The sequence below is a fragment of the Aspergillus thermomutatus genome (assembly GCF_002237265.1).
Source record: "Aspergillus thermomutatus strain HMR AF 39 chromosome Unknown NODE_1, whole genome shotgun sequence".
NCBI classification, from domain to species: Eukaryota; Fungi; Ascomycota; class Eurotiomycetes; order Eurotiales; family Aspergillaceae; genus Aspergillus; species Aspergillus thermomutatus.
The window spans coordinates 311,367-326,102 of record NW_020798048.1 but is presented as its reverse complement, the minus strand read 5'-3'; the positions used below and the strand labels follow the sequence as shown (position 1 = coordinate 326,102).

The 14,736-nt window shown below is 48.3% G+C and overlaps 5 protein-coding genes across 5 annotated transcripts; 3 read left to right on the top strand and 2 right to left on the bottom strand.

The window, feature by feature from the left end:
• Nucleotides 1–1,390: 1,390 nt before the first annotated feature.
• Nucleotides 1,391–2,845, bottom strand: CDV56_109673 (phosphatidylinositol-specific phospholipase C; the record flags this gene model as incomplete). The annotated part of the gene is made up of 1 exon (XM_026763292.1): nucleotides 1,391–2,845. The coding sequence occupies one exon, from the start codon at nucleotides 2,843–2,845 to the stop codon at nucleotides 1,391–1,393; it is 1,455 nt and encodes a 484-aa protein (XP_026619093.1).
• Nucleotides 2,846–4,109: 1,264 nt separating this feature from the next.
• On the top strand, nucleotides 4,110–5,517 carry CDV56_109672 (putative 2-oxo acid dehydrogenases acyltransferase; the record flags this gene model as incomplete). Its single annotated transcript, XM_026763291.1, has 3 exons — nucleotides 4,110–4,253; nucleotides 4,310–4,381; nucleotides 4,447–5,517. The coding sequence occupies 3 exons, from the start codon at nucleotides 4,110–4,112 to the stop codon at nucleotides 5,515–5,517; spliced, it is 1,287 nt and encodes a 428-aa protein (XP_026619092.1).
• A 439-nt stretch (nucleotides 5,518–5,956) lies between these two features.
• CDV56_109671 (uncharacterized protein) lies at nucleotides 5,957–8,711 on the top strand (the record flags this gene model as incomplete). The annotated part of the gene is made up of 3 exons (XM_026763290.1): nucleotides 5,957–6,092; nucleotides 6,159–7,875; nucleotides 7,928–8,711. The coding sequence occupies 3 exons, from the start codon at nucleotides 5,957–5,959 to the stop codon at nucleotides 8,709–8,711; spliced, it is 2,637 nt and encodes an 878-aa protein (XP_026619091.1).
• Nucleotides 8,712–9,477: 766 nt separating this feature from the next.
• CDV56_109670 (gluconokinase) lies at nucleotides 9,478–10,239 on the bottom strand (the record flags this gene model as incomplete). The annotated part of the gene is made up of 2 exons (XM_026763289.1): nucleotides 9,478–9,930; nucleotides 9,994–10,239. 2 exons carry the CDS (start codon nucleotides 10,237–10,239, stop codon nucleotides 9,478–9,480), a joined length of 699 nt encoding a protein of 232 aa, XP_026619090.1.
• A 2,806-nt stretch (nucleotides 10,240–13,045) lies between these two features.
• VPS26 (vacuolar protein sorting-associated protein 26) lies at nucleotides 13,046–14,406 on the top strand (the record flags this gene model as incomplete). Its single annotated transcript, XM_026763288.1, has 5 exons — nucleotides 13,046–13,265; nucleotides 13,350–13,822; nucleotides 13,886–13,910; nucleotides 14,019–14,135; nucleotides 14,360–14,406. 5 exons carry the CDS (start codon nucleotides 13,046–13,048, stop codon nucleotides 14,404–14,406), a joined length of 882 nt encoding a protein of 293 aa, XP_026619089.1.
• Between the last annotated feature and the right edge of the window lie 330 nt (nucleotides 14,407–14,736).

The window sequence follows — 14,736 nt, the reverse complement described above, 5'->3', positions numbered from 1 at the left end:
AAAAGGATCCTCGGATCTTATCTCGCGGATCGATCTCCTGAGAACTATACGCTTCAAGAGTTTTGGCCAGTCCTCCTGACAGCAATCGCGTATGATCGCCCCGAGATTGTCTCATATTTATTGGATATAGGAATACCGTTGGCGTTGGTGCATGTTCAACAAGCAATCGAAACGAAGTCAGCCGCGATCTTCGACGTATTCCTTCAGCATGGATGGAATATCAACGAGCCACTCAGCGAAACTCAACCTCCAGCACTTGCGCATGTCCCTTAAGAACCAGCAAGGTGATAAAAAGGCTAACTGCTGACAGGTTTGTCGTTGAAGATTGGGATATCACTAATTGGTTCCTCAACCATGGTGCCAATCCGAACGCGGCTTGTCGCTTGGATCTCACTCCAATGTCCTTTGCCGTTCAAAGAGCTCCGCTTCAAACAATCCGCCTCTTATTTGATCGAGGAGGTGATATTGAAAGAGGACAGTTGGTCCATCATGCCATTGAACGGGACAATAATGTTACTGAGGTCCTGCAGCTCCTTCTTCAGAAGGATGTGTCGTTGAATGCTAGGATGTATGAGAATCACCCGCCCTCATGGAACTTACAGTGGTTTAAGGGCCTCGGCACTGCTCTGCATAGAGCCGCAGAGTTGGGCAAGATAGATATAGTGTGCTACCTCATTCAGGAAGGTGCAGACCCCTCCATCCGAGACTCCAAAGGACGGACAGCAGTTGATTGCGCAAGGCGATACAATCATTCTGAGATTGCGAAGCTACTCCAATCTTCGTAGTGTTGAATTGCTTTTGAAGGTGCAAGTCATATCGCACACTATCAATTTTCAAACTGGATTTCTACTCTCTGAGCTTTTTTTGGATAGTTCGCTCGATATGGATTCACGATGCACAAATATATTGGTCTAGCTGCGGAGCTTCTCTTCAATAATTTCGCTCAGATAGTGCTATTATTATGAGAATCTGCTGGCCTACGGCTCTGCTTTGAAGGACATGGTATATGCATGAGACTGAATTACTAACATGCCATGATAACCTAGATAACATTGATGAGAAATGATCAGCTGCATGACCAGGCTGCCCTTCTTGTAGGCTAGTCCCTCATTTAAGTAGAACACAGCACACCCTAAGGTTGTGGTCTGGAATTATTAACATAAAGTGTGTGGCCATGACTGGTTCATGCACAGCTCGCTAGCCGCCGCCAAGGAGTAGGGATGCGGATTTTGTTCGCTGATGTATTCTTAATTGGCAGATGATGACTATGTAATCTGTGTCATGGCTCATTACAGTGGTATCTTGGTTACATCTCCTTTTTCAAGTGGCCTGGCATGTCTGTCTCGACTCAAGAAAAAGCACTGGCTGCTTCCCCCTGAAAGCACACAAATCATGCATCGCCGTCAGAGTGCTCCTGCTCCTGCTCCTGTCTCATCTGTCTCATCTTCAGCTTAGCGTTCATGCCGACAATGCACCGCACAAGGTCCCAGTCGCCTTCGTGGCCGACCCAGTCCGTGACAAGAACGCCGGTCGACCAGTCACCGTCCTTATCGCTGTGTTTCCGGCAAAGATAGTAAACAGTTGCCGGGTTTAGCTTCGCTGCAATCTTCTCGGGCCACGTCCCGACCTTCCAGAAGTTGCTTGCACTGAGGAAATTGATATAAAATGGATGCGCTTCGGTAGCTTCGGGATCCGGGAGGGCACCGAACGGGTAACAGTGCCCGCTGGAGCGATCACAGTGTTCCGTTACGTATTTGATCTTGACATCGATGTTTTTCGTCTCGAGGACCTCGTAGAAGTCCTGGATACAGAGTTGACCACTGCTGCAAGTTGCGCTTGGAGTATTATCTGCCCAATCGCTTCCGTCGATGCCCCAGCCGTGGCCGTCGTGCTCATTCTTTAGCTCTTCTATGATGTTGAACCGGCGAAGCAGGACGACTTTCCCGCGCACCTCGCCCAGAGTAGGGATTTTGGGTTCTGTGTACCACCTGCTGCCTGGACGAGCATAATGGTCGCGCAGAATCCGACTCAGTTGTTCATCGGTATGATTTCCTGGGCCTTCTCGCTTTAGAGAGATGATGAGCGTCTCAGATGGATTTTGGTCGAGGAACTCATTGACCTCGCGCATCAGATCGCGAAAGTACTTGTTGCCCGTCAAGGAGATGGGGAACACGCTGTGCACTAGGATAAGCTCGTCCTTGGAAGGGTCTTCAGGATACTGAGGCTGCACGCGGATGTCGAAGAAGCGAACACCATTTCGGAGCTGTTCGCGTGGACTGACCGCTTGGCAACGAACAGATGGGGCCGCAACATGGCACGTAGGAGAATTGTGTGTTCCTGGAATGGACAGCGAAGAGAGCAATGTGCTATCTTGGAGCTCTCCCATCCATGCGTGCAGTTTGGCTGAGGAGTAGATTGCAAGATGGGATTCAGGAGTCACGTAAACGCCAGTGAAGCCAAATCGAGGATTATCGCACAACGCCTTCATGCCGGCAGACTCCGTCGTAGGAACCGGCGTCTGAATTTGATGACGCTCTCCCTCGGCTTCGAAGATCCAGCGCAGGCGCTCTTTGTCCGAATCAATGAACGTACGCAGTTCGGTCTGAACTGTCTTGAAAGGTTCCACATGAATGTCAACCTCATCGCGAGCAAATGGTTCATTATCATCAGTAATCGCGGCGACGGTCTCATTGGTGCGAGTGACATTGCTTAGGATTCGAGTGAAATTCCTGGCCAAGAATTGCATGTCATCTCGAGGATCCTTATGGGGGTGAAAACGCTCAATGAGCTTGAGGGTTATCGGGGTTGTGGTGAGGTTGCGAATCGTCAAATGTTCGGCTACCATTGTGTGCAGCAAGTTGGTGCTCAATTGAACGGTCTATCGACTACAGAGGCAGCCACTCTTGAAATGCAAAATATGAACCAGATGGATCGGAGAACTAGCAGGGAGGGAGAATACTGCCGCCTGGTCTTTTTAAACCTCAGGGAGGATGCTTGGCCGAGACAAGACTGGATATTGGGTTGCACCAATGATGGTTCGATCCTCCGCAATGAGATCTCGCTCATCTCCGAGCCACATCAATAGTGTACCCGGACAACATGTACCTTTACCGGATACCTGAAGGGCATTTTGAGCTGGAGAGTGAGCATTATGGAACAGATAGCAACTTCACTGCCATTAAAGTCAGACATCCAGAGACCCCTCGATCACAGCATACTTAGGCGACACGATAGTGATTGTTCCGTTGTTTGCTACTGAGTTCCACAGGGCTGAGATAATAGTAGGTAATAATGGTGGGGTGTCACCAAATTGAAAACGGAATGGAAAGGAACTTAGTACTCTGTAGAGATGAAAATTTCGACCATGAACATCACCATTGTTGTTATTCTTGAATTCTCGATCGCTCTGCTCGATGATGGCGAGTGACCTTTATGTGGATTTAATTGCAGAAAGTATCACTTGATGATCAAGTATGCCTTGCTCCATATCAAACGAGCACTCAGTGAATGTTGGTTGTCGATGTACTTTAGTCGATGAAGGAAACTTGAACCCAAACCATCGGACTTGCAAGTTCCAATCAAATTCAATTCTGTCACAGTCTTTCGCTCGTACAAGGAGGAAATATAGAAGCTGTTGATCAAGGTACCTTAAGTCTCTTGAAGCTCACAGTAATCGAGTCCGGATGAAGAGACGGACCGAACTACGGAGCTACACGATTGATAATGCGGAGTAAAATCACGTGGGGTGACGCTGTCCTCGGTTACTATCGGCGATAGGAAGCAATAATGCGGAGAGACCCTGTGTAGTCCTCCTCCTACTAATAGGGACAATTCCATGATGCCTCGCGGTTTTCTCCTTTGGAAAACATCCTCTTTGTATATTCTTACTCCTCAGTCGCTTCGTAATCAACTATGAGCTTTTTACGCTGTAACAGAGGTGTTCTGGGGGCTCTCAGGTCCTCTCGGCTTCAGAGAGTCATCCCAATCACCCCCTCGTCAAAAATATCAATACCTCGACGGAAATTCCACGCTGGACTACCTCTGTTGGGTGTAAAATCGCAAATACTAAAGGATGTGGGCGAAGGTATACTCTTTCCTACGCGACCCTCATGTCTATCGTTCAATTGCTCACCCAGATTCTCTACGCAGGGATCACCGAAGTCCAGATCATTCAGTGGTATGTCGAGGAAGGCGCTCACATAGAAGAGTGGAAGCCACTGTGCCAGTATCAGTCTGATAAAGCAGTCGATGATGTGAGCGAATTCTCCACTATCCCGCTGTTTACCTACCTGACAATCTACAAATCTAGATAACTTCGAGATACGAAGGAGTAGTCAAGAAGCTCCACTTTCAAGCAGATGACACTGTCCCCACAGGAATGGTACGCATGTTCATGTACAATTGGGAGACAAGAACCATTTGTGTCTAACAATATGCTCTTCCCAGGCACTTTGTGACATAGAGGTTGAGGATGGCAAATATCCAGACGATCACACGCCCACTGAGCCCAAACCCGAGCAAGTGCGGCCAGCTCCCGTCACTGCGGATATTCCTTCTATACAACCAACAACATCGACTCCGTTGCCCTCTCCACAGGTGAATGAGACCGCTGTTGAAGCCCCAAGGTCAAAGTATGCCTCTCTCGCTACCCCAGCAGTCCGTGGGCTGCTGAAGACTTACAATGTTGATATTCTTGATGTCAAAGGAACGGGAAAGGATGGTCGTGTCCTTAAAGAAGACATCAATAAATTTGTTGCCATGCGCGATGCTGCAGCTGAAGCGCGTCCTGCCGCTCCTGCCAGTCAGCAAACAGAAACAACAGTTAACTTGACACCGATTCAATCGCAAATGTTCAAGACCATGACCCGCTCTCTCACTATCCCGCATTTCCTCTATGCGGATGAGCTCAAGATCAACGACATTACAGCTTTGAGGAAGAAGCTGGCATCTGACCCCAAAGATCCCAAAAAGGTCACATTCCTTTCATTTGTCGTCAAGGCTGTGTCCCTTGCTTTGAACGAATATCCTCTCCTTAACGCTAAAGTGGACTTGAGCAATCCTGAAAAGCCCAAACTGATTATGCGGCCGAAGCATAACATCGGAGTCGCTATGGACACTCCACAGGGGTTGATTGTCCCGAACATTAAAGATGTCGCGAACCGGACAATCATGGAAATAGCATCCGAAATCACACGTCTAAGTGCACTGGGTAGAGAGGGAAAACTCACGCCTGCTGACCTCAGTGGTGGCACGATCACTGTCTCAAACATTGGTAACATCGGTGGCACCTACGTTGGACCAGTGATTGTACCAACTGAAGTGGCTATTCTGGGGGTTGGAAAATCAAGAACAGTACCAATCTTCGACGATGCTGGTCAGGTCACCAAGGGCGAGCTAGTGAATTTCAGTTGGAGTGCAGATCATAGAGTTGTGGATGGGGCAACTATGGCGAGAATGGCCACCAAAGTTCGCGAGTTTATCGAGTCGCCAGAGCTGATGCTTCTGAACCTGAAATAGAGCAAGCGCGGTGTTCTTCCATCACAGTGATACCAAGTTTAAAAATATAGTATAGACTGGCAAAGCAATTAAAGGTTAACAGGTATTTCGCTTCCGCGTCTGTGATTGAGCCATCAGCACCAAGTCCTGCTATTCTGTTCGATGAAGAGTCGTTTATTTGCTGAAGATTAATGGTAGTGAATTGTCATATGTTTTTGGATTCTGCGTTTTGGATTTTCTTTTGTTTGTTATGTTGCTCGAACCTGCGCGCGCTGGCATCAACAACCCCTCCTCCTCGTAGCTCATCTCACCATCTACCTCTGATTTCCTCCTTGGTATTCTCTTCCTTTCACTTCATACTCCTTTTGTCCCATTGTCCCTTCTGTGTGAGAAGAAGTCTACCCCTCAGTTTACCTCGTAGCCTTTGTCTCTGTCCTTGATAGTGTCTCCAACTGTCAAGATGGGAACAAGAGGACTTCTCTTCATCCGCTGCCGCGGCAGATACTTCATTATTTGGAACCAGTTTGACAGCTATCCTGAGGGACTCGGAGATGCTATCGTTCAAGAAATACCCACTGATCCGGGGGGTTACCGCGGTAAGAGAAATGCTATCCATGCTTCTGGAAGCTGTGCACACCAACTGACACATCTTTTCTCGCTAGATTGGCTGAATTCAATGAGAGAGATGTATTCTCGTTCTGCACAGAAGTTCGAAGAACAGATACTCACGGTGGATGTCAATAACAAACAAGAAGAGCTTAGCATAAGTGAGCGGCATGCAAAGAGTTATCTGGCTGTCGATGACCGGCTTGAATATGCTCCAATTCAGACAATCTTGAACAGATTCTCCAATGATCTCTTCATTGAATGGACTTACACCATCGACCTTGACCGAGAGATGTTCGCTGTTGATGATTCCGCATACTTCAAGCTGTCCAACATACCCCACGGGGGAAAATGGATCCAGTATCTCACTGAGGACGCCCGAGGACGCAGAAAGCTGCGTGACGATACACCCAAGGACATCATTGCCGATGTCTCCTGGAAACCAAACATCGATCCCAGCTTAAAGGCTTTGGGCCAGACTCTCAACATTGAACTGCTCTCGCTTACCGATTTTGCTGCTGAAACTATGCTCCCCTTGGACTTGGGGACCGCCTCGCCTTCCAATCCTGTTAGACGAATGATGCCTGCCCGCATCACCTTTCTGATGACCACGTTTTTGCAGATGTGTAGGGCGTATCGGAAGGTTCTTGATCGCTTTATCCTTGGGTGGGAGCCCGGCTGTTTTATGTTCAGGGAAATGGCGTTCGCCGTGCTGTCGCTTGCAGCTGGAGAAGTGTTCTTCGAACACCCTGAAGCCCTCGATACGAAGTACAGGAAAAATGGCTATTACCTGGTTCCAAATTCCAGGGCTCCGAAATACCATACGAGGGTGCTCCCGCGATTTTTACATGAGAGTCACCTTCCTGGCATCGAGCCTGGATCAGCACCAAAGAGCACTAGCTTCTGGTTTCACAACGTGCTCGTTCATCTCAATTCTAGACTTGATTTGAATGATGTCGAAGAAGCATCAGTGATAGAGGTGGTAAATGATGGGCTCGGTCAAGGATACGAAGAGTTCTATGCCATGGTACTGTCGATTCTAGACGTTGTTCTGATCCGCGTGCAGAAGGGACGTGATGGAAAGCCATATGTCAGGAGATCTCCTCTCATGCCTCTGTTCGAGTTTACTGACAAGGACTCTGGATACGTTAACGGGCCTCGCACTCGTCCATCTCAGTCCCAGCAGGGTCTCGAAAATCCAGATAACAGGACTCATTTCGAGTCTCTAAATCACGACGCCCAGCCGGAAGAAAAATTCCTGGAAGAGGATGATGCTGCTTCAAACGAATCAGCGGACCCAGCGGCAGCGGGTTATTTCACGTTCATGTTAATGTGTCACTTCTTCAGTGGAGCTGCAGCTGAGGGGCTTGCTGGTACAAGGTCTCTTTTATTCCCCAATGAGATCTTGTCTTTGATCATGGACTTTTCGGATATGCATACATATTTGGCCCTTGCACAGGCCTCTGCTTTCTGCCACGAGATAAGCCAGCACAAGCTCCGACTGAACGATGACTACGCTGTGATTGGGAGTGGCGAAGATCCTGAGACCTTTGTCCTAGAAGACTTGCACTCGGGGAAGAAGATCCATTCTAAGCTCAGCATGTACCAAGAGAATTGGCTTGGCCGCGCAACTGCAGATGGACTCAAATTGAATCCTGTTATAGGCGTCGCGGATACAAACAGACTCAGTATTATGGATGACGTGGCCATTCAATTATCGGACATGACACCGAAAGATCCAATGTTGTCTGAGACTGGAGAAGTTCCTTCTCGGTAAGTGGTACATCTCATTTGTTAGGAAAGCAGTAAAGCTGATATGTCGCAGAGAACAGTATAACTGGTCTTTCTCCGAGAACGAGAGAGATGGTGTTTTGATTTTCAGTCTGCCGAGTTATGCGTATCTCGGTGCTGTCGAGAACGCTTGGGGAAAATACCTGTGCAAGCTAGCGAGAGACTCTGGTGATCCCCACTCAAGGTTCTTCAGTACTATGCTCCGCAACAGACTGTATCGCTGTCTTCTCCCCCCTGGGTACCGTGAATTGGGGATGGAGCCCTTCCAGTGCACCGGCCTTCACGCATTCTTGCGCCACGAGCGTGACGAAACTCCAGAAGAGTGGGAACGAACTCTTCAGTATGTCATTCGCCAGCTTTCCTCACTTGAAACTCGCGGCAGAGTTAGGCTCCAGAGATGGGGCCATCCAGTCATTGTGGCTTTTTCGACAAAAGTCAAACTGTTCTATTATGTCTTTCATCGTGAGGGCAAGCCTGCGATTTGCTCGAATGCGAAGTCATACACGGTTGAAATCGCTGCCAAGTGTACTGACCTCGATCCTGGCAGTCGGCTTGTCCAGCTCATTGCCGGAGAAGATCCAATTGATCTGAAAGATGATGACGGCAGAATGAAGTTCGAAAGCTGGATCATATTTCTCTGTAAAAACAGCTCACTACAATACAATCCTTACACCGAACAGTTTGAGCATCTCTCAACCGAGGGCAAGACAGAGGATGCAGAAAATGATGAGAAAGGGGATGTAGCGGATGATGAAGAGGATGATGAAGAGGACAATGGAGAGGACGAGGGAGGCGACGATGAAGGGCACGACGATTGACGGACAGGTGGGGGTCAAATTGAGTCGGCCATGTTGCCTCTTTGGTAGCTAGATGCGACCCTACAGGATCCCTCGCCTATCCGTCTAGCTTCTTGCCGTCTATCCTGTTTGATATCAGCGTCTTCTTCCGTGCACTGCCCTTCGTGGAAGGCGATACATCGCTGAGAGGAACGAATGTTTGTTTGACTAGATGGACGAACGAAACCAGCAGGTTATGAAGCATTCCGGACAATATGAATGTGTCAATTGACTTGTACGGACGTGAACCGTAGCCGTAAGGTGGCTTCAACGGAAGTATCAATGCATGGCCCAGCTATCATTAGCTCTGAATCTGATCTTCGAGTGATGATCAGACACGATGACGTCATTTATGCTACTGTGAACTCCAAGCATCAACCGCTAGTACCATCATGTAGAACACTGTGAATGGAGTTAGGATGTAGAAAACAAGGCAATCCTCTTTCTAGTCAAGGTATCAGCTATGTCTAACGCAGGGAACCCCATGCGTGCACGTGTATCATAACAGCAGACAGATCAGCATGACATAACATAAGATCGAACCGATGGCAACTCCAGGATATGATGCGGACTCCATAGACAAGGACAGATCATGATGCTTCCAAAAGCACAAGTAGGCAGCTCTAAACTCCAAAGACACCGGACGGCGCAAGCCATCCATGCAATCCGTGCAATTGAACCCAGCCAAAAGCAGCAAAATCATGAAGCAAGCAGACAAGAAAAAACCCGGAAGAATCCGACAGCGAAGTTACTGGTACTCCGCCAGCTTCTCCGACACCAACTGAAGAACCGTCTTCTGAACCTCGTCCCGAGGGCCATCAGCGTTGACGGTCAGCGCATCCCATTCGCCCTGGGGTTCTTCGAGAGCCTGCAGTTGCGACTGGACCATGCCGCTCTTCATATAGTGGGAATCGCGCTGCTCGAGGCGCTTGACCAGGACGTCCTTGTCCAGCTTGAGATAAATGAAGTGGATCTGGACGGAGGGGGAGCCGTAGGCGGCGACGCGCATGACGTCTCGGTATTTCTGCTTGAGGGCGGAGCAGGCGACCACGACGCCGGACGAGGGGTGGAAGTTGTTGGCTTGCGAGGGAGAGAGAGCCTCGATGGCGGCTTCGCGCAAGGAGATGAGCCAGTCCCAGCGGTCTTCGTCGGTTAGAGGGATGCCATCGCCCATTTTCTCACGGTTGGATTGCGTGTGGAACTGTGTGGGTGCTTGTTAGCTCGACTTGTGCATAGACAGAATATCAGGTAGATGAGTACTTACATCATCTCCTTCGAGGAAGGGCAGACCCAGCTCCTTCTCGAGCGCGTGTCCAATGGTACTTTTCCCGCAACCCGCAGGCCCGGTGATGATCCAGATATGTTGGATGTTCTCGGCTTTGGAAGTCTCTGACCGCATTGAGGTGGCCGAGTTGTGATTTAGAGAAACTTTGGTGACTGGTGTCCGAGAGGCATCTACAACCGCTTTGGTATTTATAGGCGGCTGAGGCCTTTCCCCGGCAGAGAGCATGGTGTATAGAACAAAAGAAGAGGGACGGCTCAAACAGAAAGAGGAAGCAACGGCACGAGAAAGATTGGCCGCAGAGTGAACAAAGGGTATGACGCTCTAGTGATACACGGAACTCGGTGGGTGGTGCCGGATGGTTCAACCAACTTTTGCGAGGTGCATTTGTTGAGGTCGGTGGAAGTATATAGAAGGCGACGCTTTTGTGTCTTGAGTTCTTTGAACTAGGTGGAACGCAGCAAACCAGAAGGATGAACAGCACTTGCAATCAAAGGAAATAATAACAGTAGTCTATTCATTCAGGTAAGAAGAGGAAGAAGGGAAGAGACAGGGGAGTAATGGCTAAATAAAAAGGAAGAAATCCAGCAGACGGATATTAAGTATGAAACCTGGGTCTGTGGGGACTTCCATACCTAGGTAAGGTAGGTACCTTATCAAAAGCCGATTCTGTAGGGAAAACTGGACCTATGATTTTCTTTCAAGTTGAAGTTTCAAAAATCTCGAATCATGCAGACGTAACAGGAATTTTCCTACGGCTTTTGACTGGAGCATCCGAACAGCTTCTACAGCGGTTTCTCCGTAGGATGAGGTAAGGACTGTATGGTGAAAGAATATTACAGCCGAGTGGGGGAGAATTGCGAAAACAGCGAAACATTCGACAAGTGGGGGGCATTCGAGAAGAAAGGGGGTCCGCTGGTTTGGTCATTAGTGGGAGATCAGATCTCATTTTCTAGCCATTTGAGGAGACTCAAGATAGCAGAATTAGAAAGAGTAAAGGACAAGGCACAATCCGGAATAATTCCCAAATTTGAAGCAGCTGAATAGATTTTGTATCACCATACTCAAGAAGTAACACGGTATCCTTGTGTTTGAGCATCAATACGTACGGAGTTATCTCTCATGTCATCCCATCTTTTCATGATGTCACGGGTACAAAAGAAGGTTGTCCTGCACCGGGGATCCGGGACTGATACAATTACAAGCTAGTTACAATACACCCATCAGAAACCCCCACACTATACCACAATAGGTAGGCTATATACAGGGAAAGCAATTTTCCTATGTTATTTTCATTCATTCCTTTAAATTCAAGGGAAGATCATACAGTTCAAACTTCAAAGGACGCGGAATGCAGATGAAACTCACAGGAAGAACTCAGAGATGATCTCCGTGGACCAGGTACCAGGAAGCTGTGGCTTGAATGGACGGACAGGAATAGAGGCCTGTCTAATGTCCATCTATTATCTATCTACTGACCAGCAGTTCTTCGATGTTGGTGGTAATTGATGTAAGACGTGAATGGAGCACGGTTCTTCCTCTGTGATCTGAAATATTCTGAAATATCCCCCACGAGATCTTCAATACCATCAACAGCAAAAGTGGGATGTTTCAATCAAGGTGCAAGAATTTATCCCCAGCTATACGGGGTACATTGTAAATGAGTTGCTCGTTCACTTCTAACTCACCCTTGGTGATACAGCATGGCTGTATAACACCTCAATCCACTAATGTTTGATCCCATGGACAAAGGGAAACAAGGGGAAAGCAATAATGAGTGCATTATGGACGGACTATTCCGCACTCTAGAGGTACTTTGGCGTCTCAGGCCTGAATGGGTGCTCAGGCAGACAAACATCTTCCAAACAAGGGTTACGGCTCAAAAGAACGAACCTGAAAGCCCGAATAGACCGTCTTTTCTTCAAGCTGTCAACACTCAAACACTCAACAGTCAAAGTCGTATATTGGCTTCGAGTTTTGACAGCAGCACCTCATAGTTACCTGCCATGTGGCCCACACCGCCTAAATTGATTCAATTTGCGTGCTTGTGGCTTGCAGGGGGACGTGGCTCAATCCGGGGAAATCCGCCAGCTTGCATGCAAACAATTCGTCGGGGAACATCCCCAAGTTCCTAGCATTGAGTATTCATCTAAACCTTGTTGGAACTGGGAACTTGGCAGGTATCAGGTATCAGGAGACTCAGGTCTCAACCTCCGAGGACAATACATTTCGTGAAAGAGAGGTTGCGGAAATGCGTTTCCAATTGCCTACTGATACGCTGTTGGATTTCTGCCCAAATCCGCTGGTCCAACCAAGCTCAGAACAAAGACGTGTCGAAATTGTCGGAAACTGCATTGTTTTCCGCGTTCTCTATGTTTGAAGATTCCAAATAGTACAAAAGTCCATTTGAATAATCCGTTGTAGTATCATTACCCTTGCTTTCGCAAAAATATATTTCGCAACGACTGGCGGGATGCAGGAGCAACACTGATACATAGGTACTCGTACTTATGTATTTTGAACTGCTCAAGACATGGCACACTGCACTCATTATTATTCTCCATCTTGGATCCTGATAGATTGCTCTTGAACCATCTTATCCCGAACATGACATGAGCAAGTATGCTGTCCATTGGTCTGCATCTGCAGCGCGCGTAATAACCTAGTAGTATGTCACGACTCCTCCTAACACTAGAGATGCCTGATTGCTTCATATTTTCAGCCTCATAGTGAGAGTGACTCGTATGTCGTTAAACTAACCTACGAAATCCACAAATAGTAGAGAAGGAGCTGTTGATAGAATGTCTACCTTACTAGTGTTATGCCGCTGGGACATTACGTAATCACGTTATGCCAGGCTAACCGTCAGGCAGTCGTGGATCGCCTTATGTGGTCAACAACCCAGATGGAAGCTTGAGCGGAGCTAATCGGCATGGCAATTGTGTGATATCATCTGATTTGACTGCAAGAACTTTACGTGTGCACGAGTTCCAATCGAGTTTAACCCTCCTAAGCCTACCACCCGGCCTCCAAAATGACTTCCCTCTTCTTCTCCACTCCCGTCGACATTGACGTCGTGCTCGAAGACAGCGATGAACGCCAGACAGTGGACGTGAAGCTCGATAAGGGCCGCCGCGAGCGAGTCCCCCTTTACATGGATGGAGAGTCGGTGAAGGGTGCTGTTACGGTTCGACCAAAGGACGGGAAGCGATTAGAACACACAGGCATCAAGGTGCAGTTCATTGGCACGATTGGTATGGAAGTTTGCCGTTTAGAGACTGCAGCGCTTGCTGCACTGGTGGTTGAGACTTGAATTGACCAAACGTTTTTCTGAGCAGAGATGTTCTACGATCGAGGGAATCATTACGAATTTCTCTCGCTGGTGCAGGAACTTGCAGCTCCCGGAGAGCTGCAACACCCACAGACCTTCCCCTTCAACTTCAAAAACGTCGAGAAACAATATGAATCATATAATGGTATCAATGTGAAGCTGCGGTACTTTGTTCGGGTGACGGTCTCAAGGCGGATGGCAGATGTGATTCGCGAGAAGGATCTCTGGGTCTACTCTTATCGCATGCCCCCGGAAACCAACAGCCCGATCAAGATGGATGTCGGTATCGAAGACTGCCTGCATATTGAGTTTGAATACTCCAAATCCAAGTATCACCTGAAAGATGTCATCGTGGGGCGTATCTATTTCCTCCTCGTGCGACTGAAGATCAAACACATGGAATTATCTATCATTCGACGTGAGACGACGGGCTCTCCTCCAAATCAGTACAACGAGAGCGAGACGCTGGTACGATTCGAGGTAGGTCAGCCCGTTGTTTTGGAACAAAATGGGGGATGCCTGCTAATGTTGTTCTGCTGATAGATTATGGATGGGTCGCCCTCGCGAGGTGAGTCACGACTGACTGAAATTGCTTCCTGCCACGCTGCTGGCGCCCCACAAAGAGCAATATACGTTCTTTAACAAATAGGAAGAGTTCCCTGCTGACCCTGGCCAGGCGAGACAATCCCTATTCGTTTGTTCCTGGGTGGTTTCGACCTGACGCCTACCTTCCGTGATGTCAACAAAAAGTACTCCACAAGATACTATCTGAGCCTGGTGCTGATTGATGAAGGTAAGCAGAAAAAGATGCGCTTGCTTGTTCGAATGTTTTCGTCATTTCCAAGGGCATGAAATTTGTCCTCGATTCTCTATGGCGAATGACAACTGCCAGTCCGTGCGACTTGGAAAGCGCATGACCATTATCACAGCCTTGTTTGCTACCTGCATTGTTACCTGAGGTTTCCATATGGTCACACTGCCCAAGATCCCACGGCATCCCACTGAACATTTCAATAGCCGACCGGCTATTGAAACCTGGTGGCCATTCGGGCCGGCTGACCTGAGGTTCCTTTCCGAACCGCAAAGACCCCCCACGCTAAGCCACACTTGGTTGAGACCTCGCGTGGCGGCCCCACTAGGCCCCCGGTTTTCGTCATTTCATGTGTTTTTGTTTCGAAACCCATCTGTTTTTTTCTTTTCTACATCCCACGCTGTTTGATATCGTACTGACCTACACACCTCCTTGTGTCTAGATGCCCGTCGGTACTTCAAGCAATCTGAGATTACTCTCTACAGACAAGCTCCCGAGATCGCAGCGACCCCTCAAATCGCTCAACAGCAACAGATTCAGCAGCAGCAGCTCCTTCAGGAACAGAAGCAGCAACAGCCCCTAC